The 15,347-nt window shown below is 40.6% G+C and overlaps 1 protein-coding gene across 3 annotated transcripts in view; it reads left to right on the plus strand.

The window, feature by feature from the left end:
• Nucleotides 1-15,347, plus strand: part of tmem181 (transmembrane protein 181) — a 112,294-nt gene that overhangs the window by 17,816 nt on the left and 79,131 nt on the right. For all 3 annotated transcript variants that reach the window (XM_059986551.1, XM_059986552.1, XM_059986553.1), the window contains 4 exons: nt 741-844; nt 5,654-5,715; nt 7,325-7,409; nt 12,836-12,957. In XM_059986551.1, coding sequence (XP_059842534.1) covers nt 741-844; nt 5,654-5,715; nt 7,325-7,409; nt 12,836-12,957 — 373 coding nt within the window. The remainder of the gene's footprint in view (nt 1-740; nt 845-5,653; nt 5,716-7,324; nt 7,410-12,835; nt 12,958-15,347) is intronic.

The raw sequence follows: 15,347 nt of genomic DNA on the forward strand, positions 1-15,347 counted from the left end.
CCGAACTTTCAGCCTTGTCATATTTGGCCCTAAGGTGGCCTTCGGTTCATGTAACTTAATGGTGGCCATCGGTAACCGTACCTATTTACAGGTCAGGATATTTTACAACTTAAATCCTCATAACATTGTTATGATAGCTTTACTATTGCAATTTATCTCTGTCTGGCATTACTGACCTTAGCCTCAGTAAATGAGAGATCAATAAAAAAAGTGCTGCAAGCCCTATTCTTACTTTCACTGGGTCCTGTTCATTTATTTGTTGGAAAGTTTAAAGAATACAGTGAACTTACAGAGAATGGATTTTTAATTGAACTCTGAAATAAAGTAGGTTCCAGCACCTCAGCTGACTGATGTTTATGCTGGACCTCGTAAGCATGGTGCATTTAGGGATGTGGAAGAAGCAAGAATTAAAGATGAGCTGAATCGCAATAGTTTGGATTCAAAAAAGAGAAATGTTTATTGATAGGGATGAAAGCAATATTTCTAGTTGCAACAAATTTTATCTTGAATTATGCATTCTTAAAGTTCAAGGGAATTGTTGAATTTACAAGCTTATAATTATACTCTTTCTTTCTTGAACAGAGATGCAATCCCTTTAATATGTTTTCCATGTTTGTAGTATCTAATGATATGGCTGCACCAATGCAATAAAAAATATGTTTGGACAAGTTTGTGCTAATTTTGAGATGAAGTCTTTCAGGCTTCTCATTTCATTGATAATTTTATTCTTATCTTTGTAGAATAGCACCAATGAGATTATATACTCTCTCCAAGAGACACTTTGTCCTGGTGTTCATGGCCTTCTTCATATGTTTTGGACTAATAGTTTTTATTGGAATAGCTGGTGAGTACAAAATGATGGAGCTTGATAATTGGTATTATTTATTGTAAGTTTAATTAAAAAAACAAATGTATAACCAGGTAGAAAGATTTTACACTTATTGCCAGTTTGCCTTCTAAAATATGTTTAGGAAGTGGGAGACATAGGTGCTGCATAGTCAAACATCAATCCTCAACTGACCAGAGTGAATAGTCTTAATTACATTGCACGGTATGCTGGCAGCTCCTCCTCTCTCTGGGGAGTATCAGTGAGTCATTAGATTTTTACAACATTCTAGCAGCTTCCATGTTTTGCTTTGGTGCCAAGCCATGAATTACCAGATTAATTTATCATCCACAATGAAGTTCACATGTAGTGTGTGTATTTTTTGTTGGAATTCAGAAAGAGTGAGACAGTGTTTGGAATATTGTGTTCAGTTTGGTCAACTTGTAAGAGAAAAGAAGCCATTAAGTTGGAAAGAGTGCAGAGGACATTAACAAGGATGTTGCTGGAACTCCAAGGGCGGTATTAGAGAGAGAAGTTGTGACTTTATTCAGTGGAATGTAGGGTGATAAGGGGTGACCTTATAGAGCAGTATACAACTGAGGGACATAGTCAGGGTAAATGCACAATCTTTTTTCCCAGGGTTGGGAAATCAAGAACCAGAGGGGATAGGTTTAAGGTGAGAGGGAAGATATTTAATAGAAACCCGAGTGGCAACATTTTCAGCTAGAGAGTGTTCAGTATATGGAATGAGCTGCCAGGGTAGTGATTGATCCAACATTTAAAAGGTACTTGGACAGGAAAGATTTAGATCAGAGAGTTCCCAACCTGGGATCCACGGAACTTGGTTAATGGTAGGGGTCCATGGCATAAAAAAAGATGGGAAACCCCTGGGTTACAGGGATATGGGCCAAACGTGATAGATGTGAATCTTGGTCAGTGTGGACCAGTCGGGTTAAAGGGCCTGTTTCTATGCTGTATATCTCTGGCACTAGAAGTAATCTTAGTAATAGACTACTTACAGACTTCCTTTCAAGTTTAAACATGGAACTTCTGAGCAAAAGAAGTGATCTTGTATATGGGACAGTGGTTGACCAGGTCAAAAAATTAGTTAACTGAAAATATAAACAGTTAATTATACATTAAGTGAATAAGACTGAATAAGATTAAAGACTGAAAACTGTGCTTCTTATAGAGTCATAGAGCACTGCAGCATGGAATTAGGCCCTTTTACCTACCTATTCATGCCAAACTATTATTCTACATAGTCCCATTGACCAACACATGGATCATAGCCCTCCATACCTCTTCCATGCATGTGCTTACCCAAATTTCTCTGAAATGTTGAAATTGAACCCACTTCCACACTCTCACCACCCTCTGAGTGAAGAAGTTTATTTATTTATTTAGGGATACAATGTGGAACATGCCCTTCTGGCCCACGTCTAGTCAAAGGACAATTTACAATGACCAATTAACCTACAAACCGGTATGTCTTTGGACTGTGGGAAGAGAGCCACACATTCATGGGGAGGACATTCACTCTGCCCTGAAATTCAGCTCTGAATTCTAACACCCCGATCTGTAATAGCATTGTGCTGATCACTATGTTACCATAGTTACTGCTCATGTTCCCTTAAATATTTCACCTTTCACCCTTAACCCACGGCCTCTAGTTCTGGTCTCACCCAACCTCAGTGGAAAAAGCCTGCTTGCAATTTCCTATCTTTACCCCTCATAATTTTGTATACTTCTGTCAAATCTCTCCTCATTCTCCTACGCCCCATGGAATAAAGTCCAAAACTAACTCAACCTTTCCCTAGAGCTCAGGTCCTCAAGTCCCAGTAACATCCGTGTAAATATCCTCTGTATTCTTTCAATCTTATTGATATCTTTCCTGTGAGTAGATGACTAAGACTGTACACAGTACTCCAAATTAGTCCTCACCAATGTCTTATCAAACTTCAACATAGCCTTCAAACTCCTGCAGTGTTTGCTCTGATTTGTGAAGGCTGAAGTGCCAAAAGCTCCTTTATGACCCTGTCTACCTGTGATGTCAATTTCAAGGGATTATGGATCTATATTTCCAGATCCCTCTGTTCTACCGCATTCCGTACTATCCTACCATTCACTGTATGGTTCCTACCCTGGTTTGTCCTCTCAAAGTGCAAGGCCTCACAGTTGTCAGCATTAAATTCCATCTGCTATTTTTCAGCCCATTTTTTCAGCTGGTCCACAGCCTGCTGCAGGCTTTCCTAGCTTTCCTCTCTATCCACTACACCCCTCCCCTCCCCACCACCACCTTGGTGTCTTCCATAAATTTGCTGTTCAAGTTTATCACATTATCATTTAAAGCATTAGTATAGATGACAAACAACAACAGATCCAGCACAGATTCCTGTGGCAGTCCACTAGTCACAGCCCTCCAGTCAGAGAGTGAACCATCTCCTACCAGTCTCTGGCTTCTCCTGTTAAGTTAATGTCTAAGCAACACACACAAAATGCTGGTGGAATGCAGCAGGCCAGGCAGCATCTATAGGGAGAAGCACTGTCGATGTTTCAGGCCGAGACCCTTCGTCAGGTCTAACTGAAAGAAAAGATAGTAAGAGATTTGAAAGTGGGAGGGGGAGGGGGAAATTCAAGGTGATAGGAGAAGACCTGAGGGGAAGCTGGAAAGTTGATTGACAAAAGGGATACAGAGCTGGAGAAGGGAGAGGCTCATGGGATGGGAGGCCTAGGGAGAAAGAAAGGGGGAGGGGAGCCCCAGAGGGAGATGGAGAACAGGCAAAGAGTGATTGCGAGAGGGGCAGAGAGAGAAAAAAAAGGGGGGGAGAATAAAAAAATAAATAAACAAGGGATGGGATAAGAAGGGGAGGAGGGGCATTAACGGAAGTTAGAGGAATCATTGTTCATGCCATCAGGTTGGAGGCTATCCAGACGGAATATAAGGTGTTATATATTTCGTCTGATAGGATGGTGTTTAACAACACCTTATATTCCGTCTGGGTAACAACAAGGAGATAGTTTGCATCACATTTATTCATTTCAACATGTACAACATGCTGGAGGAACTCAGCAGGTCGGGCAGCATCCGTGGAAACGAGCAGTCAATGTTTCAGGCTGAGACCCTTCGTGAGTCCTGATGAAGGGTCTCATCCCAAAACTTTGACTGGTGGTTTCCATGGATGCTGCCCGACCTGCTGAGTTCCTCCAGCGTGTTGTGCGTGTTGATTTGACCACAGCATCTGCAGTGTACTTTGTGTTTACATTTATTCATTTGTTCTGTGTGACAGAGTTCTTGAGGCTAATCCCATTTCTCAGCTATAATCAAAAGCAAAAATACTGCTGGGGTTGGAAATAAAATGAAAGCACTGGAAAAAATTGGTCAGGCAAGTTAGATTGGGCTGTATGATTATTATTTTCTTTGTAGCTTAACTTGTATTTCATATAACTACTTGTATACAGTATGTTTCATAGTGGTCACAGTACATATATGCAGTTGTTCAGTGTGTCCACTAGTGGTTACATTTGTATGATTCTGGAAACTTCTTTGGTGTCACATTATTTGAATAGGGGTTATCTGATTAGTTGACTCTTATCTACATATTTGAATGGAATGCTTCTTATCCATGGGATATAAGAAGGGTACATCATGTTGACCTGCCATTTTTTTAGTCTTTCTGGTCTTTGCTCTTAGCCACCAGACTTTTGTGACTGCGTTTTTGATTCTCTTTGTTTTAGTACTGCTTTATAAAATGATCATGAAGCAGCAAGTGTTGTGCCACTTCCTTGACTTCTGAAAGAACCTTAGATTAAAAAAACAGAATCCAACAAGCATCATTTGTGCAGATACCAGTAGGCTGTTTCAGGGTGAAGGCTTTTGGTCAGAACTGGGAAAATTTAGAAATGAAACAAGTTTTAAGTTGAGTGCGAGAAGTTGGTGAGAGAACAAAAGGAAGTTGTGTGAACAAGTGTAAAGCAAAGACACAAACGGTGGCATTAAATTGTGTGAAAAGGGCTACTGAAAAACAAAGTACATGTGTCTGGGGAGGGGTAATGAATGGAATGTGAACCTGAAGATCAGAGAAGTATAAAATTGTGAAAATGAGATAGAAGGCAAGAGCACATGTTTACTTCATATGTTGAGTTCGTTGAGGGGATGTGTCTTGGGCTTCATTTGAACATGTAGGAGTGAAGTGGGCATTAGTGACAAGCAATGGAAAGCTCAAGGTCACGTTTTGTTCTTGCCAGAGTGGAGGAGACCAGATCATGAGAACCAAGTGCAGAGGACTAAAACGGAGCAAGTACATGTGAATAGCTGTTCATCCAGGAGGGATGTTTGTGTCTCTGGATGGTGGGGAGAGAGGAGGTAAAAGGGCAGGATTACATCTCGTGGTTATCGAGGCGGTGTGAGGAAAAAAAATAGGGATTGACGGAGACAAAAGAGTGATTGCAGATGAAATAGTCACTTTGGATATGTCTAGTGGTAGCATTAGATTGAAGGCATTCTAAATTATTGAGACCAATGCATTGAATTTGAAGGCTGCTGGTATGACTGCTGAAGGCAGGCAGAGCCCCTCCAGCTTTGTGCTTGAATTTCTTTATTTGATTGTCATTATGCAGTCTTTTTATGGAAGAACAATTGTTCCAACTCATTTTGTTTCTACATGGAAGTTTTTTCCAAATCTTCCTGTAGTATCTCCCAAAGTTGAGACAGTGCATTATACAGAAAGTCAGAGCGAAAGGAATACATGGATTTTCCTCCTCCCTTTCTTCCTTACCTTATAGATATCGGTGAATTGTTTTTACAAACATTTTGTCTGATTACAGGTCCAGAAATTATTACACACACAGCATTACCACCAATTCCATCCACAAAGAAAGGTAATCTGGTAAGTGAATAACACTAAGTGTGAACTGCTTTTTCTGGAAATACTCAGCAAGTCAGAGCATATAGTTAACATTTCAGGTGTGTGAAATTTCTGGTTGAAATCTTAAAGTTATACAGGTAGTCCCCGAGTTACGAACGTCCGACTTACAGACAACTTGTACTTACGAACTGAGGAAGGAGAACGCTGTCCACCATTTTAAGTCGTTGTCGTTGACACTGTGTTGAGTGTTTAACTTTGTATTTGGCTTACACTTTTCTTAGTAAGATTCACCCAGAGCCCCCCCCCCCCCCCCCCGCCGTTCCAGTCAGCTGGTGGCGCAGTGAGATCAGTGCCGGGGTTCCCGAGTTCCATCCAGTGACAGACCGCTCCCGTGCTGGGTTGATGTCGATCCAGTGACTCCCGTACCATCTGTGCTGGGTTGATGTCGAGCTCGCAACTCGACCTCGTAAAAAAAAACATTGCCACCTCCAGTTTAAATTCCCATACAGAATATTGTGGAGGATCAAATACCCAAACCCAGCACAGCCCCCACTTGTCCTATTTAACCTGTCTCAGTGCGGTGGTAGAAGGAAACTGAAAGAAGCCCACAGGGTCACAGGGTGAACATACAGCAGCATACCCTCACAGACAGCAGCATTGATTGAACCTGGGTCCCTGGTACTAACCACTACACTACTGTGCTGCCCTGACCAATGCCTGAGCAGAACTCCCTCCACATCTTGCCTTTATTAGTGATACAGCGCAGAGTAGGGTGCTCAAATGAACATTTGATGTTTCAGGCTGAGTCCCTTCATCAGGACTGGAACGAAAGAGGGAAGAAACCAGAATAAAAGAGTGGGTGGAGGGGAGGAGCACAAGGTTGAATCCTAGTGAGACATGGGGGAAAGGGGAAAAGGGGATGATGTGAGAAGCAGGGAGGTAATAAAAGGAGGAGGTAAACAGCTGAAGGAGGAGTAAGCTGATAGAAGAGGATTGTAGTCCAGGGAATAAAGGGAAGGAGGTAGGGAACCAGAGGGATGAAGGTGTAGATGATAGGCAGATCATGAGAATGGGGAGGGGAAAGAGAAGAGGTAAAGGGGCTAAAGGGAAAAGGAAAGGCAAAGGGGTGGGAACAGAGGGGGGAGGTTACCGGAAGTTAGAAAAATCCATATTGGCGCTGTCAGGTTAGCGATTACCAAACAGGAGCATGAGTTGGAAATGAACATTGCGGCCCGAAGCATTGACTGTTTGTTTCCACAGATGCTGCCTGACCTGCTGAGTTCCTCCAGCTTGTTGTGCACGTTGCCTTGACTCCAGCATCTGCAGAGTATTTTGTGTTTAGGAGTATGAGTTGTTGCTCTTCCAGTATTTATCTATACTCTTTCCCCTTCCCTGCCCTACGCCTTTCTCTCTTATGTTGGTTTTGCTTGACCTCAGTTGTTAACTTTTCTAGTGCAGACAGCAGCTCCAGATACAAAACTTCAAAATCTGAATTCAATTCAGTTATGCATAATCAAAATTAGCCTGAATTATTGATGTCAGATTCTCAGATATGTGAGCTAAATTTTATTGATTTTATTGATCCCTGTCTTCAGTGGTTAAAACTTAACTTTTTATTCCCTCTGCCCAGTCTAGCCCACTGAAACTGCGAACACCAGGGTTATCCACATACAACCAGGAGCTATGGTTAACATGTCGGTTTGAACAAAGTACAGGTAAGAATACCTGAATAAAGAGCAAGCTGTTCTGCCCTACACTTTGTAAATTGTGCACATTCTTTATAACCTTCTGGCCCTGATCAACATCACAGACATAAGGTCAACTGAGAAGTAGAAAGTTGAATTACATCTATCTTAATACAAGAAGTCTCAGATAAAAACAGATGATCTTGGAATGTTGATCAGTACATGGGAATATAAAGTAGTTGCAATCACTGAAAGAAAGGCGGGACTGACAACTTAACATTCAGGGTATACAAGCTTAATATATGATAGTGGAGGAAGTAAAACAGAGAGCATTGCAATGTTGGCAAAGGACACCATTGCAGTAATGATGGAGGATGTCTCTGAAGCCTCTTCAAATGAGGAGTTTAATAAAAAGGAAATTGTGCTATGATTCTGCTATGGGTCTAGCAGCAGTCAGCAGGTGTTAGAGGGGCAGATACCTCAAATCTCAGAAGTCTAAGAGGAATAAGTTTATAGTCTTAGAGAATTTCAAATTCCCTTATATTAGCTGGGATCAAGTTGGTGTGCAAGAATTAGATGAGGCAATTTTATTTTTAAAGAGCTCCAGGAAAGCTGCCTGTGCATAGTTCAAGGGATGGGACAGTGCTAGAACTAATCTTTGGGAATGAAGTGGGCTGGTGGGTGAACTGCCAGTGGATGAGCACATTGGGCCCAGGGACAATATTCCTTAAGTTTCATGAAAAGGATACTCTGAATTTGGAGAAGTTCATTTTCAGTACAATCAGAATAGTACCTGACCAATGTAGACTGTGAGTAACTACTTACAGATAAATCTAAATTCAGTAAGTGGGAAAAGTAATATTGAGTTTGGAGGCAAATTTGTTCAACCACTGAGGATGAAGCATAATGAGATGAATCCTTGATATCAAGGAATTGATAAAGAAAAAATACAACAATCAAGTTTTTAAAGTACTTCCTCTATACATCCAACATTACCAGGACTGTAGGATGTATAGGGAGAGTACTTAAAAAAGAGATAAATTAAGAAGGCAAAGAAATGCTGCAAAACAGCACAGACAAACAATATTAAAGTAAATCCCAAGGCATTTATATGTATATTGAGGGTGAGAGGGTAACCAGGAAAGACCAGGGCCCATTAGGGACCAAAAGGGCACTCTAAGGACACAGGTGTGGTCTTAAATGAGTATTTCTCACTCATGTTCACAGTCTTGATTGGACATGGCATCAAAGGGTATGGGGAGAAGGCTGGGAACTGGGCTTGAGGAGGAGGGAAAAAAAGATCAGCCATGATTGAATGGTGGAGCAGACTCAATCAGCCAGATGGCCTAATTCTGCTCCTGTGTCTTATGGTGATATAGTCAAAGGCATTACTTTTGTGCAGGATGATGGGGATATTCAAAAGCATGTTAATATTTTGAAGGATATATACCTTTGGGAGGAGATGGTAAACAAAGAATTCGGTTTGAGGGTGGGGCAGCTGGTATACAAGTAGATGCAGTGTGCCGTGAGACTGTGAGGAAGGACAGCCAGATGATAGGACAAAATTTCAGTCGGGATGAATGGAAATGTAAATATGGGGGGAATATTGGAAAGGGTGATGAATTCAGGACTAAAGCTGTTATATTTGAATGCACTCTGCATATAAAATGGGGTAGATTATTTTGTTGTGCAGTTAGAGACTGACAGGTATGAAGTTGTGGGCATCAGTGAGTTGTGGCTGAAAGAAGATCATAGTTGTTGACTTAACAGTCAAAGATACAAGATATATCGAAAGGACAGGTAGGTAGGCAGAGGGGGTGGGGTGGCTCTGTTGGTTAAAAAAAGAAATTAATTATTTAGAAAAAGGTTATGTAGGATCAGAGATGTAGAATCCTAGTGGGAAGAGTTAAGAAAATGCAACCGTATAAAACATCTTGATTAGAGCTAAATATAAGCCTCTGAATAGTAGCCATAATATGGGGTATAAATTACAAGAGGAGCAGAGAAAAAGGCATGTAAAAAGTGTAATGTTATCTTGGTCATGGTGTATTTTAATATGCAGGTAGATTGGGAAAATCAGGTTGATGTTGGATCCCAAGGGAAGGAATTTGCATAATGCCTACAAGATAGCTTTTAGAGCAGCTTGTGGTTGAGCCTCTACTAGGGGAAAAAGCACTTTTGGTTTGAGTGTTCTGTAATGAACTGGATTTGATGAGGGAACTTAAGGTAAAGGAGCCCTATTGAGTCAGTGATCATAATATGATAGAATTCACCCTGCAGTTTGAGAGGGAGAAGCTAAAATCAGGTGTATCAATATTATAGTGGAGTTACAGAGGCATGAGAGTGGAGCTGGCTAAAGTTGATTGGACTAGCAGGGATGATGGCAGAAAAGCAATGGTTGGAGTTTCCGGGAGCAATTCAGAAGGTGCAGGATAGATACATCCCAAAAATGAAGAAGTAAAGGGAGAATGAGACAACTGTGGCTGACAAGGGAAGTCAAGGACAGCATAAAAGCAAAAGAGGGGACTCTGCATGGAGTACTATGTTCAGTTCCGGCCACTTCGTTACAGGAATGATGTGGATGCTATAGAGAGAGTGTAGAGGAGATTTACAAGGATGTTGTCTGGCTTGGAGAGCATGCCTTGTGAAAATAGGTTGAGTGAATGTGGCCTTTTCTCCTTGGAGTGACAGAAGATGAGATGTGAAGTGATAGAGATGTATAAGATGATGAGAGGTATTGATCATGTGGATAGTCAGAGGCTTTTTCCCAGGGCTGAAATGGCTAACACAAGGAGGCATAGTTTTAAGGTGCTTGGAAGTAGGTACATGGGTAAGTTTTTTACACACAGACTGGTAGGTGCATGGAATTCACTGCCAGTGAAGGTGGTAGAGGCGGATACAATAGAGTCTTTAAGAGATAGGTACATAGAGCTTAGAATAATAGAGGCTATGTGGTAGGGAGATTCTAGGCAGCTTCAAGAGTAGGTTACATGGTTGGCATAACATTGTGGGCGGAAGGCCTGTAATGTGCTGTAGATTTTCTATGAGAGGACATATAGCAAGTAGTGGGGAAGTAGAGGACCGGTAAGATTTTAAAAAACCAACAGAAGGCAACTAAGAAAGCCATAAAGAGAGAAAAGATGAAATATGAAGGTAAGCTAGCCAATAATATTAAAGAGGATACTGGTTATTGGACTGCTAGAAAACAACACTGGAGAGGTAGTAATGGGAACAAAAAATGGCAGACAAACTTAAATAAGTATTTTGTGTTAGTCTTCCCTGTGGAAGGCACCAGAAATTAGCGAGTGTTGGGGACAGAAGTGAGTGTAGTCTCTATTACAACAGGAAATGTGTTTGGGAAGCTGAAAGGTCTAAAAGCAGCTAAGTCATCTGGACCTGGGTTCTGAAAGAGGTAGCTTTCAAAATTACGAAAGTTAGTTCACCCTTTAAGAAGGGAGCGAGGCAGAAGAAAGGAAATTACAGGCCACTCAGCCTGATTTCAGTGGTTAGGAAGATGTTGGAGTTCATCATTAAGGATGAAGTTTTGGGGTACTTGGAGGCACATGATAAACTAGACAAAATTGGTTCGAATTCTTTGAGGAAGTAACAGGTAGGGTAGACAAAGGAGAGTCAGTGAATGTTGTTTACATGGATTTTCAGAAAGACTTTGATGAAGTCCCACACTTAAAACTGTTTTACAAGATAACAGCCATTGGTATTTCAGGAAAGACTCAAGCATGAATAGAAGATTGGCTGACTGGCAGGAGGCAAAGTATGAGAATAAAGGGAGCCTCTTCTGATTGGCTGCCAGTGACTAATGGGTACTCAGCAGGGGTCATTGGTGTTGGGACCACTTCTTTTCACTTTGTGTGTTCAATGATTTGGATGACGGAATTGATGGCTTTGTAGCCAAGTTTGTGGATGATCCAAAAATAGGTGGAGGGGCCAGTTGTGTTGAGGAAGCACTTCGCCTGCAGAAGGATTTAAAGCCTCAGAATAGATGGATACACAATTAGAACAGAGATGGGGCAGAATTTCTTTAGCCAGAGGTTAAAATACAGGTTAATAGGTTCTTGATTAGTCTGTACATCAAATGTTACAGGGATAGGGAGGAGAATGATGATTAATAAGTCTATCATGATGGAATGCCTCAATGGGCTGAATGGCCTAATTCAGCTCCTATGTCATATGATCTTATATTGGATGTTTTAGTAGATGTAAAGTTGGGTAAATCTATAGGGCTAATGAGTTCTGAATAGTGGGGGGCAGTGGTTGCTAGGGTTAAAATGTTTTTTAAATCTTTCCTGGGCACTTGCTGAGATGCCTGATGACTGACTAAAGGATGACAAATGTAGTAAATTTATTTAAGAAAAGTAGCAGGTGTAAACCTAGTAAATACTGACAAGTCAGTGTACTATCTGGTAGGAAAGGTACTGGAAAGTATCCTGAAGGGCAGGATTTATCTGCACTTGGAAAGACAGTACACTTTTGTTGTGGTAGATTCTCTGACTCACCTTGTTGATAATGGCATTATTTTTAAGTAGTCTGCATGAACTTTAACAAGGCCGATCCAAAAGTTGGAGCCCAGGGATCCAAAGCTTGTTGGCAAATTGGATTCAAAGTTAGCTTGTTACTAAGTTACAAGTAATGGCAGAGGGTTGATTCTGTGATTGGAAGCCTGTGACCAGTGGTGTACCTCTGTGACAGTGGTGGATCAATACTAGGAGCCTTACTGTTTGTTGTACTCAATAGATTCCGGTAATTGGGCCTTCAGTTAATCAGGGTAGCTGCTCATTTGGGACATCCTTTAATAAAAAGTAATTGAGGAAGTTGCCAGGATTCTCTTTGTTGATTTGGGACACTATGCCACCTAATTGGGGCAGGAGACTCTTGCCAAACAGGCTCTGACGAGCATCAGTCCTCGAAAGGTGGTAGAGGCAGGAGCTTATGAAGCATTGACTAAGTTTCCAAATGAGTGCTGGAATCGCCAAGGTTTGCAAGCCTACAGACCAAGAATTGGTTAGTGGGATTACTCTAAATGGGTTACTTGATTGTTGGGATGTATGCTGTGTATAACTTTATGACTCATGACTCCAAATCAGGAAAATGTTTACAGATTATGAGCTAGGTAATTTCTGCAGCAGTTATTCAATTTCATATTGTTCATCTCATGTATGCTGGTGTCATTAAATGCAGTTAAAAGCTATTACTTGCTCTAATTTGAGCCTGCGAATGACCAACTGTGATTTTAATGGTGATGCTTATTTTAGGTTGTACTGTGTACTTGGATAATTAATTTACCTGTAAATGTAGTAAATTATTCATCAGAGGAACTTTAGAGACTTCATGTGGCATTGTGTTAGCTTTGATTAATTTGAAACCACAGATTTGCAGTATCATCTTGGGAATAAAGTAAAAATATTCAGTGCCTATCAAATCTCAATTTTGATTTTCAGAAGTGGAATTCCGGAAAAATGTTTCCATGATGGTTGCAATAAATGGAGTCATACCAGACACCAGTGTGCCAAACATTAGGGTGCAACCTCATAACCATACTCGGTCTCTTCACTGTCCAAATGTAAGTTTCTGCCATAACTATGATGTATTGTGCTTTCAGTTAAACACTGATAATTAAACTGTAGTTCTATTTATATAAATGTAAAATTTAGTGATGACTGGTTCACCTTTGGATCTGGGTGCTGCAGCTGTTGAACGCAAGAACTTTTTTTTTCAGAAAATCCCATCTAGCTGTGATCTACAAATTTCTTACCAGGTCCACTTTTGAACCCTTTATTCTTGTGATTTTATCTCCTTCCAGTCTAATTACCCTGTGAGTGACTTACCCTTCCAAATTTAAAAATAATTTTTTTGTTTCATATATTGGAGAATTGCTTGATGTGATTGCTCTACTTTGAGCTACCTGATGGTGTGACAGGTAGTGCTGCTTCTTTAAAGGTCCAGGGCATCCAGATTTGATCCTGACCTCTTGTGTTCTCTGTATGGGACTTGTACGTTCTTTCTTTGACTGTGTAGGTTTTCTCTGTGTTCTGGTTTCTTCCCACATCACAAAAGACATGCTGCTGGGTTACTTGACTACTGGGTTAACATGACTTGAAGTTGGTCAATAGCAGAATGAACCAGAAGGGTTAATGGTTATATAGAGCAGAGGTATAGAGAAATTAGGTGAAGGTGCATCATATCAGTAAGGTTGCATCCCTTGGTACTGGCATGAATTAATGGCTGAAGTTCCTTCCAGTTTGTTAAAAATATGAATTAAGACCTGGCTCATATTTCACATTTGCCTGCCATCATATAGCATACATAAGGCAGAGATGAATTTCTGCAGTTAGCCATTTTTAAGAAAGCTGCTACATATTTTTGGGTGGCAGAGTGGGGATATCAAGTCAAGTCAAGTCACTTTTTATTGTCATTTGGACCATAAACTGCTGGTACAGTACACAGTAAAAATGAAACAATGTTCCTCCAGGAACCTCGTGCTACATGAAACAACACAAAACTACACTAAACTACAGACCTACACAGGACTACATGAAGTGCATAAAACAGTGCAGTGCAATACAATAGTTAATAAATAAATAATAAACAAGACAATAGGCACAGTCTCTACCAAAGGAGGTATAAGGTGTACTTTTCCTCTGCTAGTTTCTAGGTCATCTTAGGGTAAGGTTTTGAACCTCATTAGCCCCCTGATCATGGTCACATGAAGCCATGGGAGCAGCTAGTGTATATTCCAAGTCCTGGTTATGTGGCCCCTGATGCCAAGCAGACAATTGTGAAGAGTATCGATAATTGTTTCTGTAATTTCAATTATTGGGTTCACTACATATATTTTTGGTAATTCTCTTAATCATTTGACTGTTTTACTTTTTAAAATTTCTTTTCCCCCTTTGCTGCATTTTTTCCCTTTCTATGGCTTTTAATTGTCAATTTGGATTGGTGTTTACATTTTAATACATCCACTTCTGACAATTGTATACCATTCATGAATTAATGTAGTAGTTAGACATTCTTCATTTGGGTTCCTATAGCTGTAAGAAATCTCCTTTGCCTCCGAAAGTTTCCAAAATCATGAAAAACTCAAGAAGCATATTGGGAATCAGTATATAATAGCTGATCTTCCTTTTGCCAACTTATAGACTTCAGTCAAAGCTTTCAGTTCTGTCTATTGTGCAAAGGTATCAGGAGTCCTGCTTCCTGATGCCAGCACTTTAGTTTTAGAAACAGCGGCCCGAACGGCCACTTGAATTCCTCCATCAATTGCTGAGCAGCCATCGGTGTACAAAGTCAGATCTGGGTTCAGTAAACGCGGGTCTTTATAATAATTTGCATCTTCATAACGTGTTAGTATCTTGGCTTAGTAATGGTCATCATAGTCCTCCGTTTCCAATAAGATTTCAGCATATTCATTTCCAAATAGTCATTTCACATATAAGCCACATATAGTTCAATCAAAACAAGTAAAGGCTGTAGGAAAGGGCTTAGTTTTTTTTTGAAATCGACAATACGTCTAAAACATCTGAAATTGCTTATTAAAAACCTTGTCATCAGATCTGGGTCTCCTGACGTGAGGGAGAGGATTGAACTTGTTGTTGAGCTTGTTTCTGTTGTCCATCTTGTTTCCTATGCCAAAACCATCTAGCCCAATTTCCTCTTTTACCACAAGTGGCATTTAGTTGTAGGGCATTGGCCTTAGAGATGTGGCTCAGACTGAGATTGCTGGACTGCACTCAGTGAATTCCAATCCCTGCAGCAACTGTGGATGTTGACCAGTAAACAATGGTCTTTTTTGGAGCAGTTTGTGACATGGCTGCCAATTCTATTATTTCATCACTGTCACCTTCACTTGAGTCACTATAGAGTCTATGTCATGTTCACGCTGTAATTTTTGGGATCTTGGATAACGATTCTGTCTCAGAAGTCTGCCAATGTACAGGATGTTTCCCCAGG

The sequence above is a fragment of the Hypanus sabinus genome, chromosome 12, assembly GCF_030144855.1.
Source record: "Hypanus sabinus isolate sHypSab1 chromosome 12, sHypSab1.hap1, whole genome shotgun sequence".
In the NCBI taxonomy this organism is placed as follows: Eukaryota; Metazoa; Chordata; class Chondrichthyes; order Myliobatiformes; family Dasyatidae; genus Hypanus; species Hypanus sabinus.